The following is a 16,950-nucleotide window of genomic DNA, read 5'->3' on the forward strand; positions in this document are numbered from 1 at the left end:
CCACTCACGTACATTTGAATCCGCGGGTTCAATCTCTATGCGGGTGCAAAAACCCATGGGTTAGGGTTAGTATGGGTTCAAATATCCGTAAAACAAAACAATTTCCATAGGTGCAATAGTATGCAGGTGCAATTGTCGTGGGTTCAAATGTACATGGGTTCAAATGTGATGGAAGCGAATATTTCTATTGCGCGATCAACATCGCCGCGGGAAAACCCCTAAAATGAAATTCGCCTTTCAGTGCGGACGTAACAAAAAACAGTAAAATATATCAACAGTTTGAAGTTACTAATCAAGCGTGCAACGCATTAAAATTAACTGACTATACCTGCTTTGAGATATTTTTTACATATTAAAAAAAAAACATTTGCGTGAAATAGAAAGCAAGAAAACATATAAACATCAATCAATATGTCTAAATACTAGTGACTGCAAAATCTAATCAACTTTGCGTTTTTTGTAATAGTGTACGTAATGCCTATTTTTACCAATTTAGAAACATTTTTTGAAGTATCGCCCGCTCGTTTCTAAACGCTGCAATCGGGGGGCTTGTGAACAACACTATTTTAATAGGCAACGAATACCTGAGAGTTATGGCTACATTTAGTATAGCATTTGGAGATATCTTTATAAAAACAATGATTCAGACGAAACCGCTTGTTCAAATAATACACCGCGGATGTCGTTGTTGTTAGCAATAGAACTACGGGTACGGTAATGAAGGCTAATATATTTATTTTAATGAGGGACTCATCTAATTTCTTGGATATAGCTAGCTTTTACAGAATAATATTATTCAGCAGCAGAAATGCAAAGATCTTGTTTCAACAACACACTAGAAACAAGCAGTCTTGCGCACACAGTTTTGTTTTCTGTTTACAGAGAGTTCAGGAAGGCGAATAGAGCCTAAAAATATTACATTATTATGTACAGAAGTTAAAATACTAATATAAAGCTCACATTGATACACAGCTCAATTTTTCTTAGTTGATTTAAACTAAGGTTGAAACAAACGACATTTGTAAAATGAGCAACACAGAAATTCAGGAATTGGAGCCAAAGATCCTACAGGTATTCTGAAATTATCATGTCAAATTATAAAAATCGTTTATATCCAACAATTACATCGTTAGCATGATTTAGAACTTACCGAAAATAGAGATTCGTTTAATACGAGCACACATTGATTGTTACTGTATATTCTCGAAGCTGCACATCTTTGCAAGTTTTATGCAATCAGATGCTTTTCTTATCACAATATTTCTTGATGCGTAACAAACAGAATATGACTTCTGAATTCTGATCACTGAAAAATTCGCTCTAAACAAGTCTCGGCTCAACCATCCATTAATATATGTTAAAATGGCTGTAATTTTTATGAGAAGAACGGGAATTATTCCGGTTTGGCGTTACCTACCCAATTTATTACACCCCGGGTGATGTGGTGGTCATGGGATTTAAACCCAAAATTTCATAGTTAAGTCAAGAGGAGTGATTTTCAACCGTTCTTCTTTTGTACCACCAACTTTCTCATGCAAGAGAAAATCTATAAGAAAAACGAAAAATTCTCTGCTTAAAGATAGGCACCATCACTTAAATAAGTTTAATGTAAATCACCATTCAGTAGAGCAAAACAACATCATAATTCATTGTCACTACGATCAATATTAATTGCTTTATCTATTGATAACTATAGTAATAGGTTTATGGCCCACTTTGAAATGTTTCTGTGGTCCCGCAATGGGCCATGGCCCACTGTTTGAGACCCGTTGTTATAAACCTTTAATCAATAGGCTACCACATTTTTCACTGTACCAATTCGTATAGCCAAATTTTAAATATATAAATAAAATGAATAAGCTTATAATTTATCAGTAACATTTATTTTTCGTTTTAGGTTGAAGCAAATATGAACAATAGCATTACGATTTCAAAACGAACAATTGTCATTGCTTTGCTTATTGCTCTCGGTGGAATCTGGTTCATAGGATTTGGTTCCCAACAGGTGAGATGTGTGATAAAAATGTTTGTGATGCAATGTTAACTTGAAAGTTTTGAATATAAAGATATATATCAGCTAATTTTAGTCTAGTCTAATACAGAATTTCCGATAATATTTTCGATTGTTGCAACTAAACTGAAAACTATTTTTAAATTGCATTTTATCCAAATTAGAAACTGACGAATTGAGAGCAAAACCACGAAAACGAGCAGATGTTTACAACCATGTCCGCAAATTTTTCTGAGTGGATAAACTATCCAAATGCTTGGTTCCGACAGTGTCGCCGCTTCACAAATTTATACTAATTTTTGAACTTATTCTTTTTGCAGACGCAACTGATGACTGAACTTTTGAACAAAATCGAAAATCTTGAGAATAAAATGAAGCAAAAGGACGGATACATGGTAAGTAGTAGATTTGACTTCCCTTTCATGCTTACGCTTCAGGCGATTGAGACAATCCACGTTGGTTAGTTAGAACGACCAAGTGTGAACTTCAGAATTAAGATTCTTTTCATGACCAATGGGGAACGGAAACCGACAAAACGACTCAATTATATGTGGAAGCACGGCACCACGTCCTAATGTTATTTTAGGGGGGGGGGGGGGGGCACCCAGTGTTTGTAGTGAGATAAAGTGTGAATAGTCATCATCTGAATACGTTTCTTTTTATCAGGAACATCTAAAAGGAGAAATAGGGAGTTTGAAACAATCGGTAAGTATGATTAATCTGACACCTCAAATTAAGAAGTAAGAAAGAATTAACGAGGGAACTGGCCATGATAAGGTATCGCTTTATGTAAAATATGAAAAATTCAAACTCCAAGATGGTAATTTCAAGGAAATTAATAATACGGTAAGATCAGCTAGTATCGATTAGATTGTTTTCATTTGTTTTTTAATTTTGCAGGGTTACATGGATTACGTCAGGAATGTAGGTACAGTGGTTTATACGTTGGGTGGTTTGGATGCTTTATACTCCTTCGGTCTTCCCGCAATCGGAGTCAAGTTAATAGGCGAAGCAGCACTTACCATAGGAAAGTCCACTCTCCAAATGATAGGAATGGCGTAATTTTCTCGATGCTCGACTTACACATCTTTATGCTGACTGTCTTTATTTAGTGTTGTGCTCTAAAACAGGGGTTCTCAAACTTTTGGTGTTGCGGAGCCCCTGAAAAGGTTGACCATTATTCGCGGAGCCCCAAAAGAAATGTTAAAATTGTAGCTTTCCGATAAATATTCCTGAGTAAGTTAAAAGTACTTAACTTAATTTAAAAGCTAAACCTTTTTTTAATGGGGTTAATGCAAGTCATAAATAAATCAAAATTTCAAAGATAAATTATATATACTCTTACTAAAGCTGTAAATTTGACGCTTGACAAACATATTAATAAACTAGGGGTCGAATCTTTTCCCTTTTGACATTTTCGGAAGACTTAAAACTGAAAGGCTGCTAATAACGTGCGCGATTGCATTTTGTTACAATCACCGATAGTTTTCGTCAGCATGGCATGTTAAACATCTTTACGCCAGTGTTTATTCTCCCTAAATCAAAAATTTTCTTTGGCTTATAGACGTATTGTTCCACAATGACGACGATAATTGCTTTTTTGTTCTCGTGGGGAATTATGAGTTCAATGTGAAAAACATGTTACCATATATAGTCATCGGCGACGAAATGCTAAAAATAATAATTAATAATAAAGAGGTAAATCCGCAACTCAAATTTCTTGATTGAAAAACGGCATTCCAAAATATTAAATTTCAAAATAAAAGATCACACTATAAGTTTGGTTTTAGCAGACTCACGTCAGATTAAAAACGCTTTTATAGGCATTGTAAATCACAAAATTTGGTGTAATGTTAGGTTTTCTTTGGTTATTCGTAGTACAGTAACTGAGAAATCGAAACACAGTCAATTGTGTGCGCGATTTATCTTTTTTTTATTCTGAAACTACCGACGGAGCCGCATGCATTAAAATAAATTTCAATCGTATTTTGCCCAGATCTTGTGATTTTTTTAACGGCGATATCTTGCTTAATAATAATCTCGAGTGCAAAAGAACAAATCAAGTTTGACAAATTCCAAGATCGCAAAAATACGACTCCAATTTATTCATAGGTGGCAGTTTATCACGTATTTTATGTTATTTTAGAATAGTATTCCTTCATTTTAGTAATCCTAATAGTAATCTCGAATGAAACTTGAGTAACTATGAGTACAATTGAATTATTACGACGAGACACTTTAAATGCTCGCATCGACCATACATTGAATATTTTACGCAACAGAAATCTCGTTATCCGTTTTTTATAATCGCAAAGAATGTTGCGCGGAAATTTCCGATTCAAATCCCCACCTCTTGAGAATCCTGGCTGCGCTCCAGCTTATAAATAATGTCATTTTTCGATTCCGCCTCTTTGCCATATTTCGAGGCTATAATGTTGTCAAATTTTATCAAAGCTGTTATTGTTTCTTTGAACAGTTACAAAACTAGTCATTATTTTAAAAATTAATCGGATAGCTCACGGAGCCCCTAGGTTTCTCTCGCGGAGCCCTGGGGCTCCGTACGGAGCACTTTGAGAGAACCTATGCTCTAAAACATAGATTCTCAAAGTGCTTTATTCGGAAAACCAAGGAACCCGTGATGGAAACCTGGGGATCTGCAATTTATTCAAACACATATTTAAACACTGACATGGCTAATTCATATTTAACAACGGCAGAGTCGAAATGTGGTAACTAAGCGGTAATACAAATATGGCGTTATCTATGAGTTCCAATGAATGATGTCATATTTCAATTACAGCCTAGTTGGCTCATTCCGGCACTAAATTGTGTAAATACCAATGTGTTTTTAGATATTATTTTCATAACCTCATTATAGGTCTTCGTATATAATGGTCAACCTTTTCACGGACTATATATCATCAATAGTTTAAGAACCCCTGTCGTAAAATGTTGGTGTTGAACGTAACTGTGTCAGTATCGCGTTATTCAATCAAATAAAATCTGATTCTCACAGATATAATCAAAATGTAAATCAGAAGTTTTCTCAGATAAGGGGTATGCAACAGTCCGACACGCTAAGCCATTCATGGCCCATGTAAACACTCAAATTTTCCCCATCTAGCATGAATTCTAATCCGACTGTTCATGTTAAAAATGCGCCCACATGGATAAATACTTTTGCTCCTTTCGCTGCGTTGAATTTTTCGCAGTTTTGACCATCGTATTTATTACTGGAAAGCTGAACGATGGCCGCATTCTCTTTTCTGTGTGTCCAGCTAAACTCTGAAGTTGGGTATACGGCCCAACGACAAAAATGTTGTACACCCCTGCCTTAGAAGAATTCAAACAATCCAAACTGCAAAACCTTGTGTAGCTTTTGTTTGTAAATGTAACATTAACCAACCTATCTGTTTTCTAATTTTGTTCTGTTAGTCGTTTAACCGTAATACTAACATGATATGCTTGTGCAAATTATAATGGAATTTTATATCTAGCTTGAATGGCAAGGTGGTAATGCTGAAGTTGATGGTATTAGTTTGAACCTGTAATAAAGTTATTAATTCATGTACCTTGTGTCTGAAATGCTATGGATATAATGGTGGAAGGTAGATAAAAGTAATAGAATATCACTAAATAAAATTGCTACTTTATTTCGTGAATGACGGATTGGTGGCGGATATGAAAAGGTAAGGGGAAACATTTTTCCAGAAGTAGTGTTGCCAAATACAGCTCCACCACAATATATTTTTTTAAATGTAGTTCTACCTCTTTAAACAGTGTGCGCGGCTGTAATTGTGTGTTAATATATCTTGGCGAAAATAAAGTTATGCGATCAAATACTTTGGCGATAACGTACATTTGGGAGAAAATAATTTCGCGGAAATGTATTTTATACAAGGTCAAAATGGCTGATGGAAATACGATTTTAGTTACATGCGAGCCGTAATGTGCCGCATGAACAACTCGCAACGCTTCGCAAGATATTCATTTGGTTAAATTAAATGATTGTGTTCTCCCTGGTAGAATACGAAGCCATAGTTCGGTTGTGCTTTCTTGCGTTACAACTGCTCGTGAGAGGTATTCGGAACGCAAATAGATATCTCAAAAATGTAGAACCCAATGTTACGGTATATAGCGAAGTTTCTTCTAGACCAGTGTTTTCCAACCCGAGTCCGCGGTCTCAAATGAGTCCGCGGAGCGTTTAAATGAGTCCGCAACGAGCCAGAAATTCACTGCGAAACTTGACCATCAGCCATTTTACGATTTACGTTAAAATTTACATAAAACTTAAAAAGCAAGTTTATTCACATGACATTAATCGAGTCAATAATTACTTGATACTGAGCAGGGCTGGACATATATTCGAATATTCAACTACTAGAATAGCAATTTATTATTCGAAAATTTGGTAACAGGTGACGCGACAGGTCACTTGTGCGTCGCTTTAATCAAACGATTGGATTTTACAACTCACTTGCGGATTTCCGACGAAAACACGAGTCGATACTGGATAGATACCCGAGTGATGTTTTTCGGAGCTCGAACAACGAGGAAATTTTTTTTTGGTAGGTGTCAATGGTGGCAATCTAAATAGAAAAGCGGCAATGCAAAATACTAAATAAAACGGAGAACACGATGAGTTTTGTTTTATGATGGTCCGAGACCGATTAAAATAGCTTTTTTATACATTGCAAATCGCAAAATTTCCCTTAGGATTCTTTTCTTTACTGCCCCAACATTTGTATGTACAGTACTGGAGCGCCGTAAGAGATGTACGAATAGCTCAAATTTGTCGAATTCACAAAAATACGAATCAAAACAAAAAATAATCGGGCACTTTACCACGCTTTTTGTGTCCATGGATTGTCATGATATTTTCTGAGTAGTATGTTTTTATTTCGTCAACACAACTGCAGATTAAAATGACCATCAAGGCGATCAATATTTTTTTGATTTACTAATATACTTTCATTATATTTTAATAAGTACTAAATCAAGTTGTACGTTCTAGAAATTTATAGCCGATAGTAGGATTTTTTACGGCGATAACAAATTCGCAAGATTGCAAAAAATAGGTATCAAGACTAAATACGAGAATATCGTTCAGAGATCGAAGACTTATCGGTCGAAAGTTAGGGGATCCCCCAAAACAGCGCTCTTACTCCATAGTGACACCATGTGTCCCATCACTAATTAATTTTTAACTCGCTAATTATAAGGAAACGCTGGTCTAGAATGTCTAATGTCAGCGTTTCCCAACCTTTTTTGGTCGCGGACTATTTTTTCACCGGCGACAACCTTTGCGGGCTCAACGTGCGTTTATTGCAAGAAGTAATACAACCAAACACAACAGAATTTCAACAAATTTCAAAATCGGAAATTCGCCGAAATAACGCTTTTGTTAAAAGAGCCGACCAGAAGCCTATTAATTTTGGATGAATTATGTCGTATAATTAGCGAGTTAATAAAGTCTGCATACCAACTTTATATGGCGGGCCGCAAGAAACACTTCGGCGGGCCGCATGCGTTAACATTTTTTTTTCTTTCAAAAAATGATCTTAAAAATGAATAAAAGAATGGGAGGGCGGAAGAAACTGGTGTTTGATTTCGTTTTCATTTTTGTTCTGCGTTTCTGTCGTTGCAAAATATGCCTTTGACACTCGTGCTCATTTTTGGTTCTAGGTAGCTAGTAAGTTGGTAACCCTGAATATACGCGAGCAATGAGAGGCATCCATACATTCTTTGAAAGATAATTTAATACCCTTTCGATATTATACCACACATATCAAATTCAAATATTCTTATTCGAATACAAAAAAAACTAGTAGATAGGACTAAAAATAAGCGTACGAAAGCTACGTTGGCTTAAAATATCGGAAACAACGAATTTTCAATGCATCAAATCGATGCGACGCCGTGGGAGTTCAAGATGAGAGAGTAGCGTCGCTCTGGGAACTTCGAGTTCAAAGATTTGAGCAAAGTGCAATTGCACGCGTCAATAGCGACTTTCCCAGTCTTCGGTGGCTTCGCCACTGTCCGAATCTGTTATGATTCGCAAATATGATAGCGCGGTCTAATTTATTTTTTAACTAAAAAATCACTCAGGCTACCCAACTATCATTCAGAATTTGACTCAAAATGCTTATTTCCACCAGAGTCCCGCTCACGTGTACTGCCTTTCACTGGAAGGGTAAAAATCCTGTCTCCTTGAGTTCGAGCCATAGATAGATTGAATAATACTGAAATGCTAATAAAATGAGAACTTTGCAGCGCGCCAAGTGCAACAATATAAAACTAATCTTACAGCAGAACTAAATATATATGAATCAATATTACAGATGAACTATTTAATAAGTGTTGACAAGATCTTCAAATAAACTACACTAATTCAACATTTTCATTTTTTCGTTCAATCTGTGAGGGGTAAAGCTGAGTATAAAAATTGTCAAATTAGTCTATCTATTTATAATTGCACAATGAAAATTATATTTATCACAATGAGTTGAACGATTTATTACACAGTACTACTACATGAGAATATATATATGTGAATAGATTATGGAGTTTCAGCACATGTGCTCAGAATGGGTATCAAGATGACAATTTACTAGGGCTGGGAATGGTTAACCGATTTCATATGGTTAACGGTTATGATTTATTTTAACCGTTAACTGACATCTCAGGTACAAATCATCTTTATACCGTAGAATTTCGTCAAATATGATTACGTCATCGCAAATTTATTTTGTTCACGATTTCATTGCAAAATCGGATATTCAATGTCATACAATAAGTGTGCAGTTGATGCCGTTTTTCTTTATGATATATATCTGGAAGTAGAATTTGCACATCGAACACACAAAATTTGTCACATAAATGACGTTTAACAACGGAATCGGGTTTTTCTAAAATATTTCCACATGCCCGAACCACGCTGCCTATCTTTGGCAACATAGGAATCATGAAACAACTCGATTCGTGAATGATTTCGAGCGATACCGGGATAATAACACGTGAAATTGCTTTATAACCATTGTGACGTAACAAGCTGAAAATATAATTATTACGTCAAACGTCACGCGGCGGTTAACCGGTTAATTTTACCCGGTTAACGGTCAAAGCGTTTTCCCTAAAATTCCCAGCCCTACAATTTACTTATCACAGTGAGTTAAACGATTCCATTACACAGTATTACATGAAAACAGAAATGAATAGATTATGAAGTTCCAGCACATGTGCCTAGAACGAGTACCCAAATGGCAATTCATATATCACAGTGAATTAAACGATTCCTTACACAGTATTACATGAAAAAATATTTGAATAGAGTATGGAGTTCCAGCACATGTGCTCAGAACAAGTATCAAGATGGCAAGTCATTCAGATGGATGGAAAGATGGGTATTCAATCAAGCGTGTTCGGGTAAGTCAGCTGTTATGTCCTGACAAGTCAAGGAGATTACTGTTTGAAGTAACGAAGTATATTACGCAATATATACAAAAGGAAACGGCGAACAGTATAAGATCAAACAAGAGAGCTACGCACAAATATATGTACACGTTAGACCAGAGCGAATCAGTCTTTACCGGTACCTTTGACGCTACCGGTACCCTCAAAAAAGTTCGGAATTTCCAGTAGCAAGAATTTTGCAGAATCAAAACGTACAGCCAGTCATGACACTGACTAAAATCCGTGTTCCCATGGATAAAAAATAATACAGCAAAATTTAAGACGAAATATCAAATTTCATTGAATTCACGCAAAATTTTGAAATAAATAAAAGTAATAGCCTTCTAGCGAAGAAATTAATCTTCAACCACTGAAAATTTCAAAGCAATTGGTCCAGTATTCGAAGAGAAAAGCGATTTTTTAAAAACGTGTCAAAGAACAAGAACAACAACAACAACAACATAATATTGAAACGATCGTTATGGCCACTAAACGTGTCCAATAACAAGCAGCCAGCCAGCAAGCTTAACAGAAAACACTAGAATGAGTAATAGACAGGGAAATCTCCTGACGTCACAATATGCTATATACAAGACTATGCGCATGAATATCTACCATCAGCCAAACGTTTATTTGTCATCACAAAAAGTAAGTTCACAGAAATGGAAAATTATTAACGTTATTTGTGTGACAAGAGTCGCGTGGTCTTCAAAAAGATACAAATGTAACGCCGTTTGGGTCTAGCTAGCGGATGAATACAAGGAAGGAAATACGTCAGAAGAAAGCAGGAAAATAGTTGAGGTGCGGACTGCGGTGCCGTGTAAATCTCGAGTTAGTGCAGTAGTGACTGAGCGGAATATGAATAACGTAGGCTACTGCTAATCAGAATTTGGTTGGAAATATATTTTCTAAGATCACGGTTGGTGCAACTACAGGATAATAAAGATAGTAAGGTTTATTTTGATGGTGGTTGTGCCGTCAAATTGCCTAATTTCGGACAAAATTTAAATCGCAATAACTTGACTAAAAAGCGTCGTATATTGTCAATTTAGATTATTATATCTAGCCCTGTAATGTGCACATCTATTCTCAACTTTTTAAGGTTTCATAATTTATTTATTTTTAAAAATGACGGAAGCCTAAAAATGATTGCAGGAAAATAGTTGAGGTGCGGACTGCGGTGCCGTGTAAATCTCGAGTTTGTGCAGTAGTGACTGAGCGGAATATAAATAACGTAGGCTACTGCTAATCAGAATTTGGTTGGAAATATATTTTCTAAGATCACGGTTGGTGCAACTACAGTATAATAAAAATAGTATAGGTTTATTTTGATGGTGGTTGTGCCGTCAAATTGCCTAATTTCGGACAAAATTTAAATCGCAATATCTTGACTAAAAAGCGTCGTATATTGTCAATTTAGATTATTATATCTTGCCCTGTAATGTGCACATTTATTCTCAACTTTTTAAGCTTGCATAATTTATTATTTTTAAAAATGACGGAGGCCTAAAAATGATTGCTCGCCATTCAACGCCACAGAGCACGCAGCGCGTTCTCGTCAAAATACAACGTTCGATCGAGGGCGTTGACAATGTATATAATTTATTAGTGATCGCAAGATGCCGTACGAAATTTAAATAAAACCTAACACTCAGATTTATAAATTCCGTAACAATGTTCAGAATTCACTCTGCGCCAAAAGTTACGCCAACTCTACGTCGGTCATTTCGCTCACTTCTAATGACAGAATAAGATCACACTGCGTTCACACACGAGTCGTTGGACTGTTAGATGAAGACGCCGAGTTCTTGTGTAATATTTTAGTCATATTTCTGAGAAATTCACTGTTTTTAGACCCGTCAGTGTACATAGCGATCGTTTCAATATTATGTTGTTGTTGGACACGGAGTGGACCTATGGATCGTTTTCATATTTTTGGTAATCTTGTTCTTGTTGTTCTTCTTCTTTGTATCGTTTTGAAAAAAATCGCTTTTCTCCTTGATTACTGGACCAATTGCTTTGATTTGAATTTTTAGAAGTTAAAAATGAAATTTTTCTCCAGGAGGCTATTACTTTTATTTACTTCAAATATTTCTGTTAGCTCTGTGAGATTTGTTTTTGTTTGCTATGACGTCACCGAACGTTCTGCGGGCGCATATGCTGGCACTTCTCGTCATGTTCTTATGATCACGTGCCATCGAACGTCGGCGTGACGGCGTGATACTGAAAATCGTTGCTACTCAAAACTCGTAAGCCCTAAACGTCTACGACTGTACCGAAAGTTGTACGCCGATTCAGGTTGTGTTAAGTTGACGCATGCTATTTCAATCAATCAATCAAATCGTTTTTTATTTGTCATTCCGATAAAATATACCAAAATGAAAATATTCGTCATCGCTGCAAGGCAATAATAAACCTTGTTATTTATAGAATTGGGATTTCCCCATATAATATTTCAAAGCGGTGCTGTTCAGGCACATTTTGGTTAGCGTTTCTGGGAAAAAGTTGGGCAATACATATTAAGTAAGGATTAGAAAGAGTACGATACCAAGGAATAAATACCAGTACTGAAACGAGAAAAGACGTCTGCATGACAGTAAAATATCTCAATGTACATGAAGAAATATTAAAGACCAACAATCACAGAATCATGTCTAGGAGACACTGAAATAAAACTATGATATAGGGAAATGCAGCACACATTTATGAAGAATATAAGGATAGTAAATAGTTGCGTAACTGAGTTTTTGAAATTTGGATATGTTCAGGCTTTAATGCTAGGAAGTAAGTCATTCCAAATTTTTACCCCGGTGTGTGCTTTGCGCCCGCTTTGATTTACATCTTGGAACAAAAAAAGATCCTTGGACTGATGATCCAGTGTGGTGGCTATGTACATGAGACTGTGCCTTGAAATAATTATCAAAAGCTCTCGGTAATAAATTTGAGGAATATTGATACATTACTTTTGCAACTTCAAAAAGACACAAGTCTTTGAATTTGAGTATTTTTAGTTTAGCAAATAAAGGGGTACCGTACAACTGGAGCGAGGTTGAGAATTAGATAATATTCTCACAGCTTTATTTTGTAGAACTTCTATCCTTTTTGACAATTTGCTAGCAACCGAGTATCCCCATATCACCAAACCATACTGTATATGGGTACTGTACATACTGTATATTTAGTAACGTTTTTATGTGAATCGTGCTAAGCGTTAGGAATACCTGAATACTGTACGCTCGCCACAGCATCTCTGATTACCCTGCGTGGGTTCGCAGGTTCGAATCCCATGCGGGAATAGTTATGTGCGAGAGGATTGCTGGACTCCTCGCCGCCGTTGGGTGGTTCATGTAAGTGTAACCGCTGGTCGGTTACGGCTTCCTCTACCATCAAGTCCATGCTTCCGAAAACCAGTAATTAACTAATCCCATACCCATCATGGAATGGTAAACGGACGAGAGGCCGTGGTTCGCCATATGGTTAAGCCGTCTTATCGGCTTTCCTCAACCCTGGGATAAAAATGTGAATCGTATCCTATCCTAATGTTTGACTGTGGTACCTGATCCGGTAAAACGGTACATAATTGACTCATATCACGAGATATTTCAATTGATGTTTTGATAAAATAACTATGACAGTCCCTGTACTGTCACGGTACCCCGATACAGGTACTGGTAAGTGACTGCATATGATATTTGGGGAATTGTATGCGTGTCCATATACTTGAGCATTACTCTCTTGTTTTTTTTTATTAGGTACTATTAGGCGCATCCACAATATGTACGGCCTGGCTGCATTTTTTATTTATTTATTTATGTCTTCTTGATTTACCAGTACCGGTGCCGTATGTTTTTGCCTGAATCCCTAGAATTATATTATTAATGGTTTGTTTACACGTATTTCAAGTAACCTAGATTAACTTGTAACTACAATTTTTTTATAATCTGTAGATACTGGAAAATTACCGGTAGTTAAAATAGAAATATTTGTCAACATCATGTTCACATTCAGACATTGTTTTGATATAACTGCCCAATGAAGAATGAAGGTGATACTGGAATAATTTGCCAGAAATCAAAATCATCACCCTTATTTATGGGAAGATGAGGTAAGATTGACCACAATAACGCAATAATCTGTGTGTGTCTCAAAATGCTTAATGCACTGATGCATGTAATGGGTACTGGTAATACCACAAGTATTTCTTGGAAGCTTGACTTTTTAACTACTGGTATTTATTTTCGAAGTATAATAAAACATATCTGCATGTAAGTTAGAGCTTAATTACATCAAGAGTTCAAATGCGAACATTATCAGGGTCTCATGTAGTTTCGTACCCAACGTACTTCTAGTAGGCCTAGCATAACAATTTTTTCACGTGTCAATCCTAACCCCCACCTGACCACGCCATCCAAAAATCACGTCACAGTGACATAATAGTGCCCTTCAAACTATGCGAACTGTCATCCAAGACGCACAAACGAGAACCCGAAATAGAACAGCCATCTCTCTCGTTTACTCGTCGCAACGATCCCGATAGGAGAGAGATCGCTGACGTTAGTCAGTTCTTTGTCGTCGGCGTCGATGCCATTTCGGGCGGTCGTACGTATATTTAGCAAGCTCTATGACATGATTGTGACGTCGTAGTGACGTACTTTTTGGATGGCTTAGTCAAGTGAGGGTTAGGATTGGCATGTCAAAAAATTGTTATGCTACGCCTACTAGAAGTACGTTAGGTACGAAACTACACGAAACCCCATTATCATTCGCAAACGCAATATGATTACGGTACCGGTACCAAATTTTCTGTTTATCAAGTCTACCTACTGACCTAGCAAATACAGAAATACAAATATGATCCGAAGGCTGAGCCCATTATTAGCACTAAGAACAGAAAATTTTTTTTTCCAAATAATCTTCCAATGATACAGGGCAGAAAATTTGTTACTTATCGATCTTTAGATCGGTAAGTATGTTGATACGTATTTGTCTGTTTGTTTATTTGTTTGTTTGTCTGTTAGATACACGCGATATCTCACGAAAGTGAGGTTGAATCTGCTCCAAATTTGGCATGTGCATTTATCATAGTTCGAAACAGAAGCCTATTGATTTTCGATGAATTATGTCTTATAATTAGCGAGTTATTAATTAATTAGTGACGGGACACACGGTGTCACTATGGAGTAAGAGCGCTGTTTTGGGGGATCCCCTAACCTCGATCGATAAGTCTTCGGTCTTCGACCGATATTCTCGTTTTTCTGTTGGTTAGTAGAGTGCTTATTATTTAGGTATATGGTTAGAACCAGGTCAAGTTTTTGTCGGTAGAATCATACTTAAAGAATCAACTATTCTGAACATTAAAGCCGTAATTCAGCGTTAAAAAGGTAGCCGCTATCATTTTGTACAATTCATCAACCGAAATGTTGAAATACAACTCAATAGCTGGAAAATATGGTGTGTTTGTCTGAACATGTTGTTTTTGTATCAGGTGGTTTGTTTAATCTCAAAGATGGCAGATCAAGGTCAACAACAAGAGGGAGCTAATATTGTGAACATCCAAGGTGAGATTTCATTAAAGTTATTACTCATCGATCTCGATCGGTAAGTATGTTGATAGCTATTGTCTTGTTTGTTTGTCTGTTAGACACTTTCATATGTTACATGATATCTCACGCAACCTTGGTTGAATCTGCTCTAAATTTTGCATGTGCATTCATCATATCTCGGACCTGAAGCCTATTGATTTTGGATGAATAATGTCGTAAAATTAGCAAGGTATTTTTAATTAGTGATGGGACACGTAGTGTCTCCCTGTCTGCGATGTGGAGCGTTTAGGTATTTTGATTACACGCCACTGCGACTTTGTGGGGCTGGTTATGATCGATACGGATGGTCGATAAGTCAGCGGTCTCCAATCGCTATCTAGTTTCAGTATTATTCGGTGTCTACAAATTTGAAAAAAAAAAACGATACGGTGAAGAACTTTTGACAATTATTGGGAATATTGAATCGCAGTGCTAGATGCTAAATGCCTCGAAGTCCGATTCAAATTCACACATCCATCTTGTTCTGCGAGAACTTTATTAAAAACAGTAAAATTTTGAATTGAATTTCTGTTTCATTGGAATTATGGTTTGAATAAAAAATGTTCACATAGTTTTAAAATATATTCCTGGCAGGAAACCTGATTTCATGATATATGTGGATATTTATGATTCAAACTATATTGTAAAAGTGCCTAACTACGGACAAATTGACAATATTTCCATAAATAACTCGGCCATTTATTGTCCAAATGGTGCCAAAATTGCTCGGTAAAACATTCATGTGGTACTTTGCATTTCCTGCCGGCCCATCATTTGTACTGATGAAATTATCTATTTTTTCTGCCATCTCACCATTATTCTTCACTGCCCTAACTTCGGACAGTCATTTTCCTCGCTGCGTAACTGCGATGTACAGAGAGAAAGGCTTCCGATACGCATGACGCAATCATGTCGCGGCGAAAATGCATTATTATAACTTTCATTTCAACTTTGTGGCATAAAATAGTTGTTAAGTCAGTATGCAGTACCACATAACGAGGGAATTTCTCTAGTTTTTATATATTCGATTTTTGATGTCATTGATTCAGTATTCTCATTAATGTCATTTTGGCGTATAGTCACACATGGACCGAACAAAATACAAAAATATTACACTGGAACGGAAATCGTCAATTTGGGGCCGTTGTGTCGGGCGTCAAAATTCATTTCCGCGAGGCAGTGTGACGTCGTCTCGGGAGTGATGAAAAAGTGATCTACGTGAGGTTGACGTAAGTTTTGACGCAGCGTGAAATCTCAATATTTTTCAGGAGTTTATAATTCTGAATTTAACATTTTATTTAAATCTTGTAGGCCTACGACATCTTGCGATCACTCTGATGAGTTATATACATTGTTATCGCCCTCTACCGAATTGAGGTATTTTGACGGATAGCTCTAGTAGGAGCTACGCTCTGCGCCGTTGAATAGTGGGCAGTCATTTTTTGGCAAAACTTTCGTATTTAACAAAAAAATAATTATGCGACATTAAAAAAGTTGAGAATAGATGTATATATAACTGCGCTAGCAATAATAATTTAAATTGGCAATATGCGGCGCTCATTGGCTAAGATATGACCGTTAAAGGTATTTGTCCGAAGTTAGGCACTTTTACGGTAATTTTCACTGAAACAGATTGAAAAATTGTAATTTATTCTTCAGTGAATGAAGATTGATTTGAACTTTTTCAGGCTCAAATATTCAAGAAGTTTATGGCGAAGAGATTCATGTCGAAAACATCCAGCAAGCTCAGGCAGAAGTAGTTCATGCAGGCAATATTCAGCACTTCCATGCGCATTATGACATTCATGGTATGTTTATTTAACTTTCTCAGGCAATTTTCTAACAACTGTACCATTTTTAAGGCAATTTGTTCGACTTTGTGACATGGCGAGAAAAGTGTTTGGT

At 36.4% G+C, this 16,950-nt stretch overlaps 2 protein-coding genes across 4 annotated transcripts in view; both read left to right on the top strand.

Moving 5' to 3' along the window:
• The first annotated feature begins 873 nt into the window (after positions 1-873).
• Positions 874-16,950, top strand: part of LOC120326364 (uncharacterized) — a 92,564-nt gene continuing 76,487 nt past the window's right edge. Inside the window, exons 1-6 of one of the 3 annotated variants that reach the window (XR_013475120.1) lie at positions 875-1,071; positions 1,898-2,005; positions 2,332-2,406; positions 2,678-2,716; positions 2,912-3,143; positions 4,610-5,582. Coding sequence is in view for 2 of the 3 variants with exons in the window: in XM_078111774.1 (XP_077967900.1) it covers positions 1,027-1,071; positions 1,898-2,005; positions 2,332-2,406; positions 2,678-2,716; positions 2,912-3,073 (429 nt within the window). In the remaining variant the exon portion in view is untranslated. Of the gene's footprint in view, positions 1,072-1,897; positions 2,006-2,331; positions 2,407-2,677; positions 2,717-2,911; positions 4,032-4,609; positions 5,583-16,950 lie in introns of those variants that run through there. The other 2 variants (XM_078111774.1, XM_078111773.1) reach the window with 2 other exon arrangements.
• LOC120333045 (NACHT, LRR and PYD domains-containing protein 7-like) overlaps positions 13,415-16,950 on the top strand; it is a 30,729-nt gene continuing 27,193 nt past the window's right edge. Inside the window, exons 1-3 of the mRNA XM_078112145.1 lie at positions 13,415-13,568; positions 14,949-15,021; positions 16,734-16,853. Of these exons, the coding sequence (XP_077968271.1) occupies positions 14,970-15,021; positions 16,734-16,853 (172 nt within the window). The 5' untranslated portion in view covers positions 13,415-13,568; positions 14,949-14,969. The remainder of the gene's footprint in view (positions 13,569-14,948; positions 15,022-16,733; positions 16,854-16,950) is intronic.

Source organism: Styela clava, chromosome 4 (assembly GCF_964204865.1).
Source record: "Styela clava chromosome 4, kaStyClav1.hap1.2, whole genome shotgun sequence".
Classification (NCBI taxonomy): Eukaryota; Metazoa; Chordata; class Ascidiacea; order Stolidobranchia; family Styelidae; genus Styela; species Styela clava.